At 40.5% G+C, this 23,211-nt stretch overlaps 2 protein-coding genes across 7 annotated transcripts in view; one reads left to right on the top strand and one right to left on the bottom strand.

Moving 5' to 3' along the window:
* The window catches only part of LOC110447079 (mismatch repair endonuclease PMS2-like), a 93,819-nt gene that overhangs the window by 11,934 nt on the left and 58,674 nt on the right, over window positions 1–23,211 (top strand). For all 6 annotated transcript variants that reach the window (XM_021492519.1, XM_021492518.1, XM_021492517.1 and 3 more), the window contains 2 exons: window positions 4,682–4,760; window positions 5,171–5,268. In XM_021492519.1, the coding sequence (XP_021348194.1) occupies window positions 4,682–4,760; window positions 5,171–5,268 (177 nt within the window). The remainder of the gene's footprint in view (window positions 1–4,681; window positions 4,761–5,170; window positions 5,269–23,211) is intronic.
* On the bottom strand, window positions 10,290–20,162 carry LOC110447080. Its single transcript, XM_021492523.1, has 3 exons — window positions 19,919–20,162; window positions 16,709–16,829; window positions 10,290–13,709 (listed from the first exon to the last, which is right to left on the bottom strand). The coding sequence occupies exon 3, from the start codon at window positions 13,604–13,606 to the stop codon at window positions 11,948–11,950; it is 1,659 nt and encodes a 552-aa protein (XP_021348198.1). The 5' UTR covers window positions 13,607–13,709; window positions 16,709–16,829; window positions 19,919–20,162; the 3' UTR covers window positions 10,290–11,947.

Genomic DNA, 23,211 nt, shown 5'->3' with positions numbered 1-23,211 from the left:
CTGTAGTCTAGGTGGGGGAGTCCAGTCTGTGATGTCAGTGTAGATAATTGTGGTTATGATATAGGTTGGTATCTGTAGATTAGTGTGATTGTCTGTAGTCTAGGTGGGGGAGTCCAGTCTGTGATGTCACTGTAGATAATTGTGGTTATGATATAGGTTGGTATCTGTAGATTAGTGTGACTGTCTGTAGTCTAGGTGGGGGGAGTCAAGTCTGTGATGTCAGTGTAGATAATTGTGCCATGATATAGGTTGGTATCTGTAGATTAGTGTGACTGTCTGTAGTCTAGGTGGGGGGAGTCCAGTCTGTGATGTCACAGTAGATAATTGTGGTTATGATTTAAGTTGGGATCTGTAGATTAGTGTGACTGTCTGTAGTCTAGGAGGGGGAGTCCAGTCTGTGATGTCAGTGTTTGTGCCTCCAGCTGATTCTGACCACAAGAGTCAAATTCATCAGGATATATGGCCAGTTTTTAACAGGATTTCAGCAGCATCAACAATTTTAATGTAGCAGGATTTTGCAAAGGAACAGAAAGTAAGGTAGTTCAGCTTGAGAGTCAAAGGAGGAGAAGAGAGTTGGGTTGAGAAGTTGAGTTAAGGAGTCTAGAGGAAGGAGGTTGAGTTAGGGAGGCCGAGTTGAGAGGTCTAGAGATATAGAGGAGAGTTATAAAGTTAAGAGTTAAAGTGAGAATTAGTAAGTTATTAATAATAGTAGTTTTAGCTGTAGTTTGTAGATCTGTGTAGTTTTACAGTTTATAGTTGGAGATTATTAAGTTTTAAGTGGAGAGAATGAGTTCACAATAGTGAAGACTTGTTTAGTTTAATATGACAGATTAAAAAACTTGTGTTGTAAACATGGTGTAAATATAAATGTACTTATTCTGTTGTTCAATTAATTTGAACTGGAGGCAGTGGAAATTGAGAACAGAAAGTATCAGTAATACAAAAGAGAACGTAACACTGGTGACCATCAGTGGAGTCTGGATTACTAAACACTAGTGTCCAGCAGTAGGGATAGTTTAGAAATGTAACACTGGTGATCATCAGTGGAGTTTGGATTACTAAACACTAGTGTCCAGCGATAGGGATAGTTTAGAAATGTAACACTGGTGGTAGCACTACTGTAAATTACGGTTATTCCATAAACATTTAGGTGGGTCAAATAATCATTAACTTCAATGTGTTGTTTGGGCCTGCTCAACACAAAAACCGTGAATGTATTTGTGTATTTATTTTACATAGGTAATCAGGAGATTTTCTTCACCAGAAAAAAATTAAATGTTTTCCTACCTTCTTACCATGGTACCCTATTTCTTCTGAAGCCGAAACAGGAAACGCACATATATTAAGCTCACTGGGCCGAAAGACCAAGGTGAGCTTATGCCATACTGTGGCGTCCGTTGTCCGTACATCAACAATTTCCTCAAACTACTTCTCCTTCTTAACTACTGATCGGAATTTAACTTAATTGGACTGAAAGCATCCCTAGGTGGTGGGGATTCAAAATTGTACAAATGGTAGGGCTGACACCCCAGGGAGCTGAGGGGCGGGGCAAAAAGGGTTATTTGGCTATATAGTGCTTTAATTGATTTCTTTAGAACTAAGAGATGGATATCAACCATATTTGACTGAAAGCATCCCTAGGTATTGGGGATTCAAAATTGTACAAATGGTAGGGTTGACACCCCAGGGAGCTTAGGGGCGGGGCCAAAAGGAGGCAATTTGACTATATTGCTTTAAAAAACTTTTTCTGTAGAACGATGCAATGGATATCAATCATATTTGGTCGGAAGCATTCATGGGAGGAGGGAATTTGAAACAGTACAAATGGTGGGGCTGACCCACCAGGGGGCTGAGGGGCGGGGCAAAAAGGGTTATTTGGCTATATAGTGCTTTAATCGACTTCTTTAGAACTAAGAGATGGATATCAACCATATTTGACTGAAAGCATCCCTAGGTATTGGGGATTCAAAATTGTACAAATGGTAGGGTTGACCCCCCAGGGGGCTGAGGGGCGGGACCAAAAGGGGGCAGTTTAGCTATATTGCTATACACGACTTCTCCTGTAGAATTATGCACTGGATATCGATCATATTTGTTCAGTAACATTCATGGGAGGCGAGGATTTAGAATTGAACAAATAGTGGGACTGACCCCCTAGGGGGCTGAGGGGCGGGGCCAAAAGGGGGCAGTTTAGTTATATTGCTATACACGACGTCGACTTTTCCTGTAGAATTATGCACTGGATATCGATCATATTTGTTCAGTAACATTCATGGGAGGCGGGGATTTTGAATTGTACAAATGGTGGGGCTGATCCCCCAGGGGGCTGAGGGGCAGGGCCAAAAGGGGGCAGTTTGGTTATATTGCTATACACGACTTCTCCTGTAGAATTATGCATTGGATATCGATCATATTTGTTCTGTAACATTCATGGGATGCAGGGATTTAGAATTGTACAAATAGTGGGGCTGACCCCCGGGTTAAAGGGTGGGGCCAAAAATACTTAATTTTTAAATGGTTGAGATCCCAACCCTATAACCGTATATACAATTGCTGAGTATAAATAGAAGAATGCACATATGGTTCCTGGATGGCTCTGGGGTTTGACCCCTCCCTTGGAGACATAGTCCCTAGGTCATAACATTTGAGTTGAGATCAGTTGAAATCCCCACTACAAAACTGTATATTCAAATGTAGGGCATAAAGAGATGAATGCAGTCATGATATTATAATAGACCCTGGGGTCTGACCAAACCTCTAGGGACCTAGTTACTGAGTCACAGCTTTGGAAACAGTTGAGATCCCCACCCTATAACAATATATATAATTGCCGAGTATAAAAAACGAATGCACATATGCTTCCAGGATGGCTCTGGGGTCTGCTCCACCCTTGGAGACTTAACCCCTGGGTCATAACTTGGAAACGGTTAGGATCCCCACCCCGAAACTATATAAACACTTGTCGGGCATATAGAGACGAATGCAGTCATGATATTATAATTGATCCTGGGATCTGGCCAAAACGCTAGAGACCTAGTTTCTTAGTCACAACTTAGAAACAGTTGAGATGCCCACCCCATAACCATACATAAAATTGCTGGGCATGAAAAATCTAATACAGATATGCTACAAGGATTGGCCTTGGGGTGTGGCCTTAGATCTTATTTGGGGAATATTTTGCAATAATTGCTTAGATATCCAGATGAGCAATACAGGCCCTCTGGGCCTCTTGTCTTATTTGGCCTTGTCTGTTTGAGTCAGAGGTCTGTGTTACTGTTTGAGTCAGAGGTCTGTGTTACTGTTTGAGTCAAAGGTCTGTGTTACTGTTTGAGGCAGAGGTCTGTGTTACTGTTTTAGTCAAAGGTCTGTGTTACTGTTTGAGTCAGAGGTCTGAGTTACTGTTTGAGTCAAAGGTCTGTGTTACTGTTTGAGGCAGAGGTCTGTGTTACTGTTTCAGTCAAAGGTCTGTGTTACTGTTTGAGTCAGAGGTCTGTGTTACTGTTGAGTCAAAGGTCTGTGTTACTGTTTGAGTCAGAGGTCTGTGTAACTGTTTGAGTCAGAGGTCTGTGTTGGTGTTTGAGTCAGAGGTCTGTGTTACTGTTGGAGTCAGAGGTCTGTGTTACTGTTTGAGTCAAAGGTCTGTGTTACTGTTTGAGGCAGAGGTCTGTGTTACTGTTTCAGTCAGAGGTGTGTGTTACTGTTTGAATCAGAGGTGTGTGTTACTATTTCAATCAGAGGTGTGTGTTACTGTTTGAATCAGTGGTATGTATTACTTTTTCAATCAGAGGTCTGTGTTACTGTTTGAGTCAGAGGTCTGTGTTACTGTTTGAGTCAGAGGTCTGTGTTACTGTTTCAGTCAGAGGTGTGTGTTACTGTTTGAATCAGTGGTATGTATTACTGTTTCAATCAGAGGTCTGTGTTACTGTTTGAGTCAGGGGTTTGTGTTACTGTTTGAGTCAGAGGTGTGTGTTACTATTTCAATCAGAGGTGTGTGTTACTGTTTGAATCAGAGGTATGTGTTACTGTTTGAATCAGAGGTGTGTGTTACTGTTTGAATCAGAGGTGTGTGTTACTGTTTGAATTAGAGATATTTGTTACTGTTTGAATCAGAGGTGTGTGTAACTGTTTGAATCAGAGGTTTGTGTTACTGTTTCAATCAGAGGTCTGTGTTACTGTTTGAGTCAGATGTGTGTGTTACTATTTCAATCAGAGGTCTGTGTTACTGTTTGAATCAGTGGTATGTGTTACTGTTTGAATTAGAGGTCTATGTTACTGTTTGAGTCAGAGGTCTGTGTTACTGTTTGATTCGGAGATCTTTGTTACTGTTTGATTCAGAGATCTTCGTTACTATTTCAATCAGAGGTCTGTGTTACTGTTTGAATCAGTGGTATGTGTTACTGTTTGAATCAGAGGTCTATGTTACTGTTTGAGTCAGAGGTCTGTGTTACTGTTTGATTCGGAGATCTTTGTTACTGTTTGATTCAGAGATCTTCGTTACTGTTCCAGTCAGAGGTCTGTGTTTCTGTTTGATTCAGAGATATTTGTTACTGTTTGATTCAGAGATCTTCATTACTGTTTGAATCAGAGATATTTGTTACTGTTTGATTCAGAGATCTTTGCTACTGTTTCAGTCAGAGGTCTGTGTTACTGTTTGAGTCAGAGGTGTATGTTACTGTTTCAGTCAGCGGTCTATTGTGGTGTCCAGTAAGGGCAACAGTATCCTGAGAGAAAACATCTCTAATGTGTTTGGACCTAAACAGGTGAGTGTATTCTTCTGGACTTTTACAACACCTGGTTACATCAGATACAGAAATCAAGTTGTTAATGGGTAAATCCTGTGGCCTGGTGTGATATATACAACACCTGGTTCCCTCAGATACAGAAATCAAGTTGTTAATAGGTAAATCCCGTGACCTGGTGTGATATATACAACACCTGGTTACATCAGATACAGAAATCAAGTTGTTAATAGGTAAATCCTGTGACCTGGTGTGATATATACAACACCTGGTTTCCTCAGATACAGAAATCAAGTTGTTAATGGGTAAATCCTGTGACCTTGTGTGATATATACAACACCTGGTTACAACAGATACAGAAATCAAGTTGTTATTGGTTAAATCCTGTGACCTGGTGTGATAGTAAACACTGTCAAATTTTTGATTTTCAGCTAAATAATCTACAGGAAATAAAACAAATCAGTCCAAATGAAGAGGTGTCGTGTGAGTACAGCCTGGGGTCCTCCTCCCAAGGAAACGTCCCTTTTAGGTAAGGCAGGCAGTAAATCTCCTCGTTGCCATTTGAAGTTTCTCTCCTTTTAAAATTTTACTTGTTTTTTCACCTACTTCAGAAAACCAGAGATCACAGAGGGATCTGGGTACCAACCATCATAAAAGTTTCATTACTTCTATGTGTTTGAGCTTTCCTCATTTTAGGTCCCCTGAGCTTTGCTCAAGTGACCTATTCTAATTGCGTCTGTCGTGCGTCGTCCGTCATGCATTGTGCGTAAACTTTTTACATTTTCAACTGCTTTTCAAGAACCAGTGGATGGATTTTTAGCTCACCTGCCCGAAGGGCAAGTGAGCTTATGCCTTACCGCGGCGTCCGTCGTCAACTTTTCCCTTGAAAAGCCTTTATCTCCTGTCAACTGATTGGATTTTAACTAAATTTGATATGAAGCATCCTTCGGACCAGGGGCTCAATGGATTTATGAAATAAGGGTGTGGCTCCCTAGGGGGTTTAGTTAGGGGCCAAAAAGGGGTAAATTTAGAAAAAAATAAAAAATCTTTTTCTCCATTTCCAGAAATGCTTAAACCAAATACTAATAATAGTTGTAAAGGCCTTTGGGTGGTTTATAAAAACTGTGATTTTCATGTCTCCTAGCCCACTCCCCCGTTTGTTCCTGGGGAGGAGGTGAAGTTTAGTATAGTTTATATAGGAAATAAACATAATAGGCCATATCTTCCATTGTTTTGAATGGAAGTTGTTCATATTTTACAGAAATACTTATTAGGGGGAGGGGGTCTGCTGGTATGAATTTTTATGAGCCTGAGCCCCTAGGGGGCTGAGGTAGGGGCCGAAAAGGGGGGGGAGTGTTGGGAAAATTACAAAAATCTTCTTCTTTAGTTATAAAGATGCTAGGATCAAATACTACCCATAGCTGTAATGTCATTTGGGTGTAAAGGCCTTTGGGTGGTTTATAAAAACTGTGATTTTCATGTCTCCTAGCCCCCTCCCCCGTTTGTTCCTGGGGAGGAGGTGAAGTTTAGTATAGTTTATATAGGAAATAGACATGACGGTCCATATCTTCCATTGTTTTAAAAATAATTTGTTCATATTTGAGAGAAATATATATTAGGGGAGGAGGGTCTGGTGGTATAAATCGTGTGAGCCTGGCCCCCTAGGGGGCTGAGTTAGTGGCCAAAAAAGGGAGGGGGGGGGAAATTGAGGGAAATTTCAAAAATCTTTTTCTCTAGTTCTAGAAATGCTAGAATCAAATACTACTCATAGCTGTAAAGGCCTTTGGGTGGTTTATATTATTTGTGATTTTCATGTCTCTTAGGGCTCCCGTTTGCCCCTGAGGAGGGGGTGAAATTTAGTATTGTTTATATATGAAATAGACATAATAGGACATATCTTCCAATGTTTTGAACGGAGTTTGCTTATATTGGACAGAAATACTTGTTAGGGGAGGGAGGTCTGCTGGTATAATATTTATGAGTCTGACCCCCTGAGTTAGGGGCCAAAAAGGGGAGAAATTTGGGAAAATTTCAAAAATCTTCTTCTCTAGTTTCAAAAATGCCAGGATCAAATACTACCCATAGCTGTAAAAGCATTTAGGTGGTTTATAAAAATTGTGATTTTCATGTCTACCAGGCTCCCCGTTTGCCCCTGGTGAGGGGGTGAAATTTAGTATAGTTTTATATAGGAAATATACATAATAGGCCATATCTTCCAATTTTTTGAACGGGGTTTGCTTATATTTGACAGAAATACTTGTTAGGGGAGGAAGGTCTGCTGGTATAATTTTTGTGACCCTGACCCCCTAGGGGGCTGGGTTTGGGGTGAAAAAGGAGACGAATTTCAAAACTCTTCTTCTGCAGTTCCAGAAATGCTAGTATCAAATACTACTCATAGTTGTAAAGGCCTTCGAGTGGTTTATATACTTTGTGATTTTCATGGGCCCCAGGTCCCTCGTTTGCCTTTGGGGAGGGGGTAAAATTTGGTGTTGTTTATATAGACAATTCGACAAATGAACAGCCATCACATACTATCCATCTCCAACCCAACTAATGTGCTAGTAGTAGTAACAACCTTAATTCTTTATTACAAATTGGTTTTACAGAGCAAATGTAAATATTGTGCCATGATTGCTTAAATAACCAGGTGAGCAATACAGGCCCCCTGGGCCTCTTGTTAGGTCACCTGAGCTTTGCTCAAGTGACCTATTCTAATCGCTTTCCGTCCGTCGTCGTCCGTCATCCATCGGTCGTCGTGTGTAAACTTTTTACAATTTCAACTTCTTCTCAAGAACCAGTGGGTGGATTTATTTCAAACTTGGTCAGAATCATCCTTGGTAGATGTGGCTACAAAATCGTAAGATTGGGATTCCTACCCCATCCCCTGGGGCCAGGGCGGGGCCCTAAAGGGAAAATTAACCAGTATTTCAAAAATCTTCTTCTCTAGACTCAGAGGTACTACATTCAATTTCAGTGCATAAAAAGAAAGATCATCAGGGGCTTTATTTAAATTGTAAATTTCAGGTCCCACGAGCTATCCGTTCTCCCTTGGGGAGGAGGTAAAGTTTACTATAGTTTATATAGAGAAACAACACTTTTGGGTATTTTTTGACAACTTTCTGTAGGAAATTATCTTTACTTGATGAGAATTATCCTTGGAGGAAGATGGTTTCAAATTGTAAAATTGAGATTCCTACCCCAACCCCTGGGGCCAGGGCGGGGCCCCAAAGGGAAAATTAACCAATATTTCAAAAATCTTCTCCAGACTCAGAGCTCCCTTGGGGAGGGGGTAAAGTTTACTAAAGTTTATACATGTATAGGGAAATAACACTTTTGGGTATATTTTGACAACTTTCGTAGGAAATAATTTTTACCTGATGAGAATTATCCTTGGAGGAAGATGGTTTCAAATTGTAAAATTGAAATTTCTACCCCAACCCCAGTTGATAGACCACAGACGAGGGGGCTATAGGATAGAGGACGGACAGTTGATAGACCACAGACAAGGGGGCTATAGGATAGATGACGGACGGTTGATAAACCACAGACGAGGGGGCTATAGGACAGACGACAGACGGTTTATGGACCACAGAAGAGGGGGCTATAGGATAGACGACGGGCGGTTGATAGACCACAGACGAGGGGGCTATAGGATAGAGGACGGACAGTTGATAGACCACAGACGAGGGGGCTATAGGACAGACGACAGACGGTTTATGGACCACAGAAGAGGGGGCTATAGGATAGACGACGGACGGTTGATAGACCACAGACGCGGGGGCTATAGGATAGACGATGGACAGTTGATAGACCACAGAAGAGGGGGCTATAGGATACTATAGGATAGACGACGGACGGTTCATAGACCACAGATGAGGGGGCTATAGGATAGAAAACGGACAGTTGATAGACCACGGACGAGGGGGCTATAGGATCGATGACGGACGGTTGATAAACCACAGACGAGGGGGCTATAGGATAGCCGACGGGCGGTTGATAGACCACAGACGAGGGGGCTATAGGATAGACGACGGACGGTTAAAGAGCACAGACGAGGGGGCTATAGGATAGACAACGGACAGTTGATAGACCACAGACGAGGGGGCTATAGGATAGACGACGGACGGTTGATAGACCACAGACGAGGGGGCTATAGGATAGACGACGGACGGTTGATAGACCACAGACGAGGGGGCTATAGGATAGACGACGGACGGTTGATAGACCACAGACGAGGGGGCTATAGGATAGACGACGGACGGTTGATAGACCACAGACGAGGGGGCTATAGGATAGACGACGGACGGTTGATAGACCACAGACGAGGGGGCTATAGGATAGACGACGGACGGTTGATAGACCACAGACGAGGGGGCTATAGGATAGACGACGGACGGTTGATAGACCACAGACGAGGGGGCTATAGGATAGACGACGGACGGTTGATAGACCACAGACGAGGGGGCTATAGGATAGACGACGGACGGTTGATAGACCACAGACGAGGGGGCTATAGGATAGACGACGGACGGTTGATAGACCACAGACGAGGGGGCTATAGGATAGACGACGGACGGTTGATAGACCACAGACGAGGGGGCTATAGGATAGACGACGGACGGTTGATAGACCACAGACGAGGGGGCTATAGGATAGACGACGGACGGTTGATAGACCACAGACGAGGGGGCTATAGGATAGACGACGGACGGTTGATAGACCACAGACGAGGGGGCTATAGGATAGACGACGGACGGTTGATAGACCACAGACGAGGGGGCTATAGGATAGACGACGGACGGTTGATAGACCACAGACGAGGGGGCTATAGGATAGACGACGGGCAGTTGATAGACCACAGACGAGGGGGCTATAGAACAGACAACGGACGGTTCATAGACCACAGACAAGGGGGCTATAGGATAGACGACGGACAGTTGATAGACCACAGAAGAGGGGGCTATAGGATAGATGGCGGAGGGTTGATAGACCACAGACGAGGGGGCTATAGGATAGAGGACGGACAGTTGATAGACCACAGACAAGGGGGGCTATAGGACAGACGACAGACGGTTTATGGACCACAGAAGAGGGGGCTATAGGATAGACGAGGGACGGTTGATAGACCACAGACGAGGGGGTGATTTGAACAGCCTACCATCTGATGATGGTAAAGGACGGACAGTTGATAGACCACAGACGAGGGGCCTATAGGATAGACGAGGGACGGTTGATAGACCACAGACGAGGGGGCTATAGAACAGACAACGGACGGATCATAGACCACAGACAAGGGGGCTATAGGATAGACGACGGACGGTTCATAGACCACAGACGAGGGGGCTATAGGATAGACGACGGGCGGTTGATAGATCACAGACGAGGGGGCTATAGGATAGACGACGGACGGTTCATAGACCACAGATGAGGGGGCTATAGGATAGATGACGGACGGTTGATAGACCACAGACGAGGGGGTGATTTGAACAGCCTACCATCTGATGATGGTAAAATAAAAATCAAAGCTAAATTAAAAAAAGACAATTTGAAAACTTTTTAAACAAGTTTATTATATTATTGATTTAAAGTAAAATAACATTTACAAATAATATACTTAAATCTCTGTTAGTGAGAAAGAACTTATGAACCACAGCTGTTGAAAAACCTTAGATTCAATTATGTATCAAACTAAAAGATTTTCGATTGTCCACTTGATTATAACATCACAATCATATTTCATTTTGTTATTTTTTCATTAAATGCTGCTCTCTGATTGGTCAGTTCAACTTCACTGTGAAAAAATGTCTACTAATAACAATTCACTGGTAAACATGTAATAAAATACAAAATCAATAAACATAAAAAATATATCAGTACTAAGATAAGAAAGGTAGCTATGAATTCCATTGTTCTAAAAGAAAAGTTGAAAAAATGTAATAGCGTATATTTAATGATTTAGTTGCTTGAGTCCTTTAAGTGTGATGAACATACTATTTACAAGTACTATACTTGTACTTATGATTGCCTCCCCTTACCAATTAATGTGAAAATATGGATCACAGGAAATATCAGTGGATTACAGAAACATTGATGTAAAATAGAACAAAGGATTTACAATGGTAACAATAAAAACAACATCAAACATCTTTGTTGTCACTCACTGTCACACCACTTACATGGCATACATAATAATTTCTTTACTGATATTTGTGAGGCATCTTCTTAACTTTCAGACCAAAATATATCTAAGTGCTTAGGTGACCCTATTCAACAACACGTTCAGAGATTCTGACTCATACACACACTCACAGCAAACATTTCATTGATCTGTCCAATAAAAATCTATATCTCTTCATGTAACAACAAAATTAAAACCTCAATCATAGGTCACTTTAGGTGTGGTATAAGGGAAGTTATACACCTAGAGAACAGGTCCATTTAAGTCAGAGACCTTGATTTCAGATTTCATTGCAGGTTTTTGAAATCAATGACCGTGTTCTTGAATATTGAAAAGAACATATAATAGACATAAATAAATGGACCTGATATTTGGGAAATAGCTGATATATAACAATGAATGATGACAATACTTGTATATTGGAACTGTGTTAGTGACACAATCAGTGATTTTTCTGTTCGCTTGAGTGGTTTACCCCACTTCACTACTGGGTAGTTCAGCATAGCAGATTTACTGTTTTTGATGTCCTTCGATATGTACACAAGGTCCATGCCCAATATTTATGAGTAGATCAGGTTTTTCGAAGTCTACTTGAGGATATAAGGGAAGTCAGGTTATACACCTAGAAAACAAGTCATTAGTACAGAGACGCTGATTTCAGATTTCATTGCAGGTTTTTGAAATCAATGACATTTTCCCTGAAGATTGAAAAGAACATATTTCACACTAGAATAAATGGACCTGTCAGATGATCCGGCATGACTGATTTGTAAAAATTAATGATGACAATATTTTGAAATGACACTTCTAAACTGGAGTTGTAACAGAAACTATTTACAAAACCTGTAAACAATAAACCTGTGACATGTTTACATTAATTCCTCAAACATGATATTGTTAGTCTGTATAAGTGTTGATCAAGTGTATAAGATCATAATAACAACGGTCAAAGTTTAATGTTAGAATTAACGTCTTTTTGTATTTATTTGGTATAATTTGTCTGGATCATCACTCCAGGTTTAGTCACTCCTCAGTCACTGTAATACTTTAGAAGTTTGAGTCCCCTCTCTCCTGTATCTAACACTAAGCGTGACCACAACACATCATCCTTCTGTATACCAATTTTACCCTGTCCTTTGTTTGTGTGAAGTGTTTTTATGTACTTCCCTGCTCCACTTATCAGTTCTATTGTGCCCCTTGTCCAGTCAGCAATAACAATATTACCCTTACTGTCATATACAACTGTTAATGGATCAAACTTGTCTGGTGTGACCGCCTCCCGTGCCGGTATCCCCTCTCCCCCGTAGTGGACCAGGGGCTGGAGTGTTGGGTTGTACACAATGATGTGACGCCTGTAGTTGTCTCGTTCACTACCGTCTCTACTGATTAGTTTACTACTTACTATAGCTATGTTACCTGTAACACCACACTGTGTGATGGACTGTACTGCCCCTTCCCCTGACCCCTCCACAGTGGCTGTGTGTAACACCTGGCCGTCTGCTGTGTGCATCACCACTTTGTACCCCTGTCTACCCCATGTACCCACCAATACCCGACCCTCCCTAGTCACACACAGACTAACTGGGTATCCCTCTGTAGTAAACCTTGTGACTGGTGTTGATGATGTAGATACCTCGTAAATAGTCCTCTCATCCAAACAACAGAACCACAGACGACCTGTGGTGGGGTCCAGACTGATGTCTGTGATGTTACTGTTGTGCTGTATATTCTGTATGACTTTAGGTTTGTTGGAGAAAAAGTTACCTTTGTGGTTGATGAGTTTTACTGTGTTGGTTTTAAAACAACACAGCCATGCACGTCCATCAGATGTAGGACAGATTGAGTTGATATCATTTTGGTATAAGAACTGAGATATGACAGTTGGACTGTCACAAAGTTTGTACAGGACTGCTCCAGTGGAGGCTTGACCCGTCTCTGTAGATTTGGACTGTTTAGGTCTCACAACTGGACCTTGTTTGGAGTGACCACTAGGTGTTGATCCTACCTGGAAATGGTCAGTAGGAGTTTTCATTTTCCCCATGGCCAGCTCCAGGTGACTTTGTCTGTCTTTACCTGGAGTAAACTCTGTCATGTCTATGTTAGGTGTCTGTGGGATATCTAAGTCCATGTCCACGATTTCTGATACCGAGTCATACACAAGTACAGCAGTGCCTGTCTGGAGGGTCTGTTTACACTCTGATGAGAGTTTCACTAAAGTGTCTAACCTGTCCTCCAGGTTTGTGATGTGAGTCTGAAGGTGGTCTGTGGTCTCCTTGTCCAACTTGTCACATGTTTCTAAGTAATTCTTAGCTATTGTCTCTAATTCCAGTTTACTGCTATCCCTCTGGTTTTTAATGTCTGCAGAAATTTGTCTGTATTTTTGGTGATATTGTGAAATATTTGTTCTTGCAGAAGTTATTTCTCCTTTAAGTTTCGGAATCTTAACATCCGTGTCAGTAATAAATTCTTGTAGTACGTGTTTCTGATTTTCAGCAACTTTCTTAATTTCAACAAAACTGTTTATATGTTCTTTGTGTTCAGTGATGCTACAAGTAGTGCATATTAAAGTTTTACAATTCCCACACAAAAATACCAGAGAGTTCTCTCTATGGCTGGGGCACTTTTCTATGCCTTTTTGTCGGATGGGATATTGTCCCAGCATCAAAGACTGGCCAGAATTTGTCGCCATGATGAGTAGTATGAAGTAGGCTGTAATGAGGTGTATTGGGAGTCTGTTGGGGGTCTGCTGGGGGACTTCTGGGGGACTTCTGGGGGATTTTCAGGTCTTCTATCTGTAACAACAAAATTGATTAATAGAAGGATTAATTCCAAACATCTTCCTGTTTACTCACAAATTTTGAGATTTAACAAATGAAGTGTATTGTATAGCATGAATCATTTTCCAGTATTTCACCGGTAGTTACATGTTTATATACTTTGTAACTATGAATGCTGAGTAAGTACATTTTTAGGTCACCTGAGCTTTGCTCAAGTGACCTATTCCTATCACTTTCCGTCCGTTGTCGTCCGTCGTGCATAAATTTTTACATAATCAACTTCTTCTCAAGAACCAGTGGATGGAATTTTTTCAAACTTGGTCAGAATCATCCTTGGTAGATGAGGATACCAAATTGTAAAATTGGTATTCCTACCCCAACCCTAGGGGCCAGGGCGGGGCCCAAAAGGGAAAATTAACCAATATTTCAAAAATCTTCTTCTCCAGACTCAGAGGTATTACAGTCATTTTCTCTGCATGGATGGAAAGATCATCAGGGGCTTTATTTAAATTGTAAATTTCAGGACCCCCGAGCTATCCGTTCTCCCTTGGGGAGGGGGTAAAGTTTACTATAGTTTATATAGGGAAATAACACTTTTGGGTATATTTTGACAACTTTCTGTAGGAAATTATTTTTACTTGGTGAGAATTATCCTTGGAGGTAGATGGTTTCAAATTGTAAAATTGAGATTCCTACCCCGACCCCTGGGGCCAGGGCGGGGCCCCAAAGGGAAAATTAATCAATATTTCAAAAATCTTCTTCTCCAGACTCAGAGGTACTACAGTGATTTTCTCTACGTGGAAAGAAAGATCATCAGGGGCTTTATTTAAATTGTAAATTTCAGGACCCCCGAGCTATCCGTTCTCCCTTGGGGAGGGGGTAAAGTTTACTATAGTTTATATAGGGAAATAACACTTTTGGGTATATATTTTATCCATTTTCAGCAGAAAATTACTCAAACTTAGTCAGAATCATCTTTGGTGAATGAGAGTATTACTTTGGAAAATTGGGATTCCTGCCCCATCCCCAGGGGCTAGGGCGGGGCCCCAAAGGGAACATTTACCAATATTTTCAAATTCTTATCCTTTGATGACATGACAAGTATTGTATTTCACTTAGTTTACATGCTGATTTCCACATCACATCTAAACAATAAAATAAAGCTACCAGTACCTATGATATAACTCAGGTGACCGCGAAGGCCCTTGGGCCTCTTGTTCCCTAATGAAATACATGTATATTGATATCTAATAGCTAAATGACATAAAACATATATTGACATTCCAATACTGGTGTGATTGCCATATTTACGGTCTAACGTACAAAGATGAGCTTAAATACTGTGCTGTGGGCCCCTCGTCCATTAAGCCATATATAGGTGAGGATGTTACTTTCTGATACTATTTGATTTCAATTTCATTATAACTATTCCAACCAAGTTTGAATTACTTCTTGCTGAAAATGGACAAGATATAGTCAGAAGTGTTATTTCCCTATATAAACAAGGAGAACAGATGACCAAATTAGGGTAATAAAACTAATAGTTTATATAATGCACTTAAGGGCATTTCCATCATAAAAGAAATTTGAATCATGTACATGTAAGTGCAGAGAATATTAGCCATTTCCCCCATTTTGGACCCACCCCTCAAGCCCCTGGTGCAAGGACGAATCTTATTTTCTCATACCATCTAATTGCCATCTGGCATCATAATCATTCCAAACAAGTTTGAATAATTTCCTGCTGAAAACAGACAAAATATTCCCAAAATTGTGATTTCCCTATATAAACTATTGTCAACTTTACCCCCTCTCCAAGGGGGAATGGATGGCCCAGAGTAATGAAATTAAAAATAGAAAAAGCCCCTGACAGAATTTTCATTCAGGCACATAATTTTATTGTACTTCATCTGAGTTGAAAGATTTAAAAAAATAAATATATATAGGTAATTTTCCCTTTGGGGCCCCGCCCTGGCTCCTGGGGGTCGGGCAGGAATTCCAATTTTAGAATTTGATACCATCTTCCTTCAAGGATAATTCTCACCAAAAAAGAATAATTTCCTACAAAAATTGACAAAATATACCAAAAAGTGTTATTTCCAAATATAAATTATAGTAAATTTTACCCCCTCCCCAAAGGAGAACAGATGACCTGGGGGTACTGAAATTTACAATTTCAATAAAGCCCCTGATTATCTTTTCATACATGCAGAGAAATTTACTGTAGTACCTCTGGGTCTAGAGAAGATTTTTGAATTATTGGATAATTTTCCCTTGTGGGCCCCGCCCTGGCCCCTGGGTTGGTAGTTATCCAAATTTTACAATTTTGTAGCTTTTTCTACCAAGTTTGATTCTGACAAAGTTTGAAAAATATCCACCCACTGGTTCTTGAGAAGAAGTCGAAAAATGTAAAAAGTTAACGCATGATGCGCGACAGATGGAAAGCGATCGGAATAGGTCACTTGAGCAAAGCTCAGGTGACCTAAAAAGGGATTTTTGAAAAGCAATTCTGTATCAATTCAAAAATTGTTGTCTGGGTTTCCACCTTTTCCTTCCAATCAGTCTCAAACTGAAATGTAAATCTGATGGTAAAGAAGAAGACCATGAGCAACAGGTGAGTTGAACAGCTCATTAAACTGTTCATGGAAAGCTAAAAAGTGTCATATATTATTTATCTTACATTTTGGGAATTTTTGTATGGTTGAGATTTTTTTTCAAAGGGATCAGGCTTTTATCAGGTTTAATATGTTAAAAATGACAGAAAATAAAGCAAGTATGCTCTAGTACCTGACCAATAAAGTGTCCTGGCTCGAATCGTCCTGTAACTCACCAATATAGCAAGTACAGTTAAACTGACCAATATAAGATTGCTATTATTTTGTCCAGAATGCCCCAATGACACCGACCAATGTTGTCAGTTCAATATAAGGAGTTAAATTGTGTCCAGAATGGTCTTGTTACTGACCAAAAGATATTCAGTGATATGTCCATACACAATAACAATATATACTCACAGACTCGTCGAAATTCAGCTGCGTCTTCACGAAATTGACTTCTTAAGTTTTCACAGTTATTGTTTATCAAGGTGTGTCCTCACTGGTGACAGGAATAATGTCTTGTAAGGAAATTAGAACCCTGTGGTGTAGAAAATTTATCATTCTAAATGTCTGGTACAATAAGCATACAACAGAAATATTTCAATTTAATGCTCCCTTACATCCCGTACACACACTCCCTTACACTCGTACACACACTCCCTTACACCAGTACACACACTCCCTTACACTTGTACACACACTCCCTTACACTTGTACACACACACTCCCTTACACTCGTACACACACTCCCTTACACCAGTACACACACTCCCTTACACTCGTACACACACTCCCTTACACCAGTACACACATTCCCCTACACCTGTACACACACTCCCTTACACCAGTACACACACTCCCTTACATCCCGTACACACACTCCCTTACACCAGTACCCACATTCCCCTACACCTGTACACACCCTCCCTTACCCCTGTACACACTCCCTTACACCTGTACCCACCCTCCCTTACATCCCGTACACACCCTCCCTTACCCCTGTACACACTCCCTTACACCTGTGCACCCACTTTCTTACACCGGTACACCCTCCCTTACACCTGTACACACCCTCCCTTACATCCTGTACACATACTCCCTTACACCAGTACACACACTCCCCTACATCCCGTACACACACTCCCTTACACCTGTACACACACTCCCTTACACCTGTACACACACTCCCTTACATCCTGTACACACACTCCCTTACACCAGTACACACACTCCCTTACATCCCGTACACACACTCCCTTACACCTGTACACACACTCCCTTACATCCCGTACACACACTCCCTTACACCTGTACACCCACTTTCTTACACCGGTACACACTCCCTTACACCTGTACACACACTCCCTTACACCTGTACACACTCCCTTACACCTGTGCACATGGCCCCACCACCATCATCATCATTAGCAAAATCATCAACCTTTATTCACATTTGAGATTTAATTTGCCAAAGCATAATAAATTATCTCTCTCACACCTTCCATACTTTCTCTCAGCCTAGTTTTCCTTCTGATATATATTCTTAATAATTTAAATATGTCTTCTGATGTACAGATGTATAGAAAGAAGGAGGGAAAAAAGGAAAAGAAAGGATAATTGGTTAGATAAGCCACATACAATTGAAGAAATATCCTCAGCCATTTTTCATTTCAGATCTTATTAAATGTATTCAATTATGTGCAGGAATAGGAGGAAAATGAGAAAAAGTTGGCGGGGACAGTAAAGTATAACAGGTTCTTAGGTTAGATAGACAGAAGGAGAAAGGGAGAAATGGGATGAAGGCGAGAGGATGGAGGTTCAGGTTACAGAGAACAATTTATCATGTTAACATGTCAATAGCACGAAAACGGTTTTAATAATTATATTATGTCAGCTCATTATACTAAGTATATTCCTTTCTATTACTGTTACCCCTTAATTAGTTATCTATGTATAACTTTCCTATCTAATACTGTTACCCCTTAATTAGTTATCTATGTATAACTTTCCTATCTAATACTGTTACCCCTTAATTAGTTATCTATGTATAACTTTCCTATCTATTACTGTTACCCCTTAATTAGTTATCTATGTATAACTTTCCTATCTAATACTGTTACCCCTTAATTAGTTATCTATGTATAACTTTCCTATCTATTACTGTTACCCCTTAATTAGTTATCTATGTATAACTTTCCTATCTATTACTGTTACCCCTTAATTAGTTATCTATGTATAACTTTCCTATCTATTACTGTTACCCCTTAATTAGTTATCTATGTATAACTTTCCTATCTATTACTGTTACCCCTTAATTAGTTATCTATGTATAACTTTCCTATCTATTACTGTTACCCCTTAATTAGTTATCTATGTATAACTTTCCTATCTATTACTGTTACCCCTTAATTAGTTATCTATGTATAACTTTCCTATCTATTACTGTTACCCCTTAATTAGTTATCTATGTATAACTTTCCTATCTATTACTGTTACCCCTTAATTAGTTATCTATGTATAACTTTCCTATCTATTACTGTTACCCCTTAATTAGTTATCTATGTATAACTTTCCTATCTATTACTGTTACCCCTTAATTAGTTATCTATATATAACTTTCCTATCAATTACTGTTACCCTTTAATTAGTTATCTATATATAACTTTCCTATCTATTACTGTTACCCCTTACTTAGTTAACTATGTATAACTTTCCTATCTATTACTGTTACACCTTAATTAGTTATCTATGTATGACTTTCCTATCTATAACTGTTACCCCTTAATTAGTTATCTATGTATGACTTTCCTATCTATTTCTGTTACCCCTTAATTAGTTATCTATGTATAAATTTCCTATCTATTACTGTTACCCCTTAATTAGTAATCTATATATAACTTTCCTATCTATTACTGTTACCTCTTACTTAGTTAACTATGTATAACTTTCCTATCTATTACTGTTACCCCTTAATTAGTTATCTATATATAACTTTCCTATCTAATTCTGTTACCCCTTAATTAGTTATCTATGTATAACTTTCCTATCTATTACTGTTACCCCTTAATTAGTTATCTACATGTAACTCATAAAGTTGAGGGTTGTAGGAGATACTAAGGTTTTTACACTTTTCCCAGTCTTTTTGGAAGGTATAATGCATGTTTTTCATCTTTCCCAATCTCAATATATTACTGTTCCTCATCAGTCTGTTTTATACAGATTTTAAAGCCATTTATTGATAGAGGTTTTCCTAGGCATCTTGCAATGGCCAGAATGGTCCTCTAACTGACCAATAGAGAGAATAATATGATCAGAATGGTCCTTTAACTGACCAATAGAAAGTGTTTTGGTCAGAATAGACTTATAATAGGCCTGTACAGTGTTATGGAGAGAATGGTTTTGTAACTGACCAGTAGAATGTCATGGCTAAAACAACCTTGTAACAATTGCTAATAAATTGTAATAATAATTTGAGGTTCTTATATACCGCTTTATCACAACCTAGTTCGTAGGTCGTCTTCAAAGCGGTCCACAAATTAAGCCAATGGTCTTTAGATAGGCTACATAAAGAGAGTGAATTAAAACAAAAGTTGATCCTAAACTCATTTTATCCCATTATGTACTTACAGACTGTCCAAGTTCAGTGACGTCCAAAACAAAATGGTGGGATAAGATTTTCTTCAGCACCTTCAGCTTCAGTTTTTTTTTTCTCAGTTTCACAGCTCCGGGTTGTCAAATGGCGTCCTTACTCACTGGTGACAGCTAGAGGAATAAAATCTGGTCACTTTGTTGTGTATAATGTAGGGAGTATGTATTTCCTGAAATGACCCACAGCTACAAGTGCGCCTGGCCTTCTGAATTCATAGGGAAGTAAAACTTGGTTGTGCATAATATAGACCATGTGTTTTCCCCGAAACGTCACTCACAGATTCGATCACGCCTGCCCTTCTATATACCTAGCTGATAGTTAAGTTTGTCGGATATAATTGGATATTAAGTTGAAGTTTGATAATAATTCCATAAAATATATAGGATATTCAGGGAGGGCAAACCAAACTTTGTAGTAGAGGTGGGCTATTGATCTCTCAGTAGAAGATGATTTTAAAGAATTATCAAATTTTGCCTTCCAGTGGAAGGCTCACTTAATATCCAATTCTATAAAACCTACCTACTTAGAGAGATCCCTTTAGAATTTAGAGTTGAACAATTTTTGATACAAATATATCACATATAGTCTGTCCTGTATGCAGCAAAATTGTTTACAAATGTATGTATATTTGACTGAAGTAAACCTATATCTGGTGTTGTGAGAATCAACAAAATGTCTCCGAATCTCTCTGTGTCTAATGAATCCAAATCTAAAGTTCCCTGTTGGGGTAGGTAACTACGTATATTGCGATTGTAAAAACCTTTTAAAAGTGCATTTACTGGACCATCCGGCCGACCTCAGGATTTAAGAAATTGGAACATTTGCTGCCTTAGCTGCTGACATTGAAGCACTCTGACTTTAAACACTAAAACATGAACTCCAAGCCTTGTTAACACCAGTCATAGCACTGAAACATCGACTCCAGACCTTGTTAACCCCAGTCTTAGCACTGAAACATCGACTCCAGACCTCGTTAACACCAGTCGTAGCACTGAAACATCGACTCCAGACCTCGTTGACCCCAGTCTTAAGCACTGAAACATCGACTCCAGACCTCGTTAACCCCCAGTCATAGCACTGAAACATAAACTCCAGGCCTTGTTAACCCCAGTCTTAGCACTGAAACATCGACTCCAGTCCGCGTTGACCCCAGTCTTAAGCACTGAAACATCGACTCCAGACCTTGTTAACACCAGTCGTAACACTGAAACATCGACTCCAGACCTCGTTAACCCCAGTCATAGCACTGAAACATAAACTCCAGACCTTGTTAACCCCAGTCTTAGCACTGAAACATCGACTCCAGACCTCATTAACCCCAGTCTTAAGCACTGAAACATCGACTCCAGACCTCGTTAACCCCAGTCACAGCACTGAAACATAAACTCTAGACCTTGTTAACACCAGTCGTAACACTGAACCATCAACTCCAGACCTTGTTAACCCCAGTCGCAGCACTGAAACATAAACTCCAGACCTTGTTAACCCCAGTCTTAGCACTGAAACATCGACTCCAGACCTTGTTAACACCAGTCGTAACACTGAACCATCAACTCCAGACCTTGTTAACCCCAGTCGTAGCACTGAAACATAAACTCCAGACCTTGTTAACACCAGTCCTAACACTGAAACATCGACTCCAGACCTTGTTAACACCAGTCGTAACACTAAAACATCGACCCCAGACCTTGTTAACACCATTCCTAACACTGAAACATCGACCCTAAACGTTGTTAACATCAGTTGTAACACTAAAACATCGACCCCAGACCTTGTTAACACCAGTCGTAACACTAAAACATCAACCCCAGACCTTGTTAACACCAGTCATAGCACTGAAACATAAACTCCAGACCTTGTTAACACCATTCGTAACACTGAAACATCGACTCCAGACCTTGTTAACCCCAGTCGTAGCGCTGAAACATAAACTCCAGACCTGGTTAACACCAGTCCTAACACTGAAACATCAACTCCAGACCTCGTTAACCCCAGTCGTAGCACTGAAACATAAACTCCAGCCCTTGTTAACACCATTCGTAACACTGAAACATAGACTCCAGACCTTGTTAACCCCAGTCGAAGCGCTGAAACATAAACTCCAGACCTTGTTACCACCAGTTGTAACACTGAAACATCGACTCCAGACCTCGTTAACCCAAGTCGTAGCACTGAAACATAAACTCCAGACCTTGTTAACCCCAGTCGTAGCACTGAAACATAAACTCCAGACCTTGTAAACACCAGTCCTAACACTGAAACATCGACTCCAGACCTCGTTAACCCAAGTCGTAGCACTGAAACATAAACTCCAGATCTTGTTACCACCAGTTGTAACACAGAAACATTGATTCCAGACCTTGTTAACCCCAGTCGTAACACAGAAACATCGACTCTAGACCTTGTTAACACCAGTCTTAGCACTGAAACATCGAATTCAGACCTTGTTACCACCAGTTGTAACACTGAAACATCGACTCCAGACCTTGTTAACCCCCAGTCGTAACACAGAAACATCGACTCTAGACCTTGTTAACACCAGTCGAAACACTGAAACATCGACTCCAGACCTTGTTAACCGCAGTCGTAGTACTGAACCATCAACTCCAGACCATGTTAACCCCAGTCGTAACACTGAAACATCGACTCCAGACCTTGTTAACCCCAGTCGTAGCACTGAAACATCAACTCCAGACCTTGTCAACCCCAGTCGTAACACAGAAACATCGACTCCAGACCTTGATAACCCCAGTCATAACACAGAAACATCGACTTTAGACCTTGATAACCCCAGTCTTAGCACAGAAACATCGACTCCAGACCTTGTAAACCTCAGTCGTAACACTGAAACATCGACTCCAGACCTTGTTAACACCAGTCGTAGCACTGAAACATGGAATCCAGACCTTGTTAACACCAGTTGTAACACTGAAACATCGAGTACAGACCTTGTTAACCCCAATATACACTGAAACATCAACTCCAGACCTTGTTAACCCCAGTCGTAACACTGAAACATCGACTCCAGACCTTGTTAACCCCAGTTGTAATGCTGAAACATCGAGTACAGACCTTGTTAACCCCAATATACACTGAAACATCAACTCCAGACCTTGTTTACCCCAGTCGTAACACTGAAACATCGACTTCAGACCTTGTTGACCCCAGTCGTAACACTGAAACATCGACTCCAGACCTTGTTAACCCCAGTCGTAGCACTGAAACATCAACTCCAGACCTTGATAACCCCAATTGTAACACTAAAACATCG

The sequence above is a fragment of the Mizuhopecten yessoensis genome, unplaced genomic scaffold, assembly GCF_002113885.1.
Source record: "Mizuhopecten yessoensis strain PY_sf001 unplaced genomic scaffold, ASM211388v2 scaffold3151, whole genome shotgun sequence".
NCBI classification, from domain to species: Eukaryota; Metazoa; Mollusca; class Bivalvia; order Pectinida; family Pectinidae; genus Mizuhopecten; species Mizuhopecten yessoensis.
The sequence above is the reverse complement of the archived record's forward strand: the minus strand, read 5'-3'. Positions and strand labels throughout refer to the sequence as shown.

Excerpts from the sequence above, each read along its gene's own strand:
- LOC110447080 (XM_021492523.1), bottom strand. The coding sequence starts at position 13,606 with ATGGCGACAAATTCTGGCCAGTCTTTGATGCTGGGACAATATCCCATC.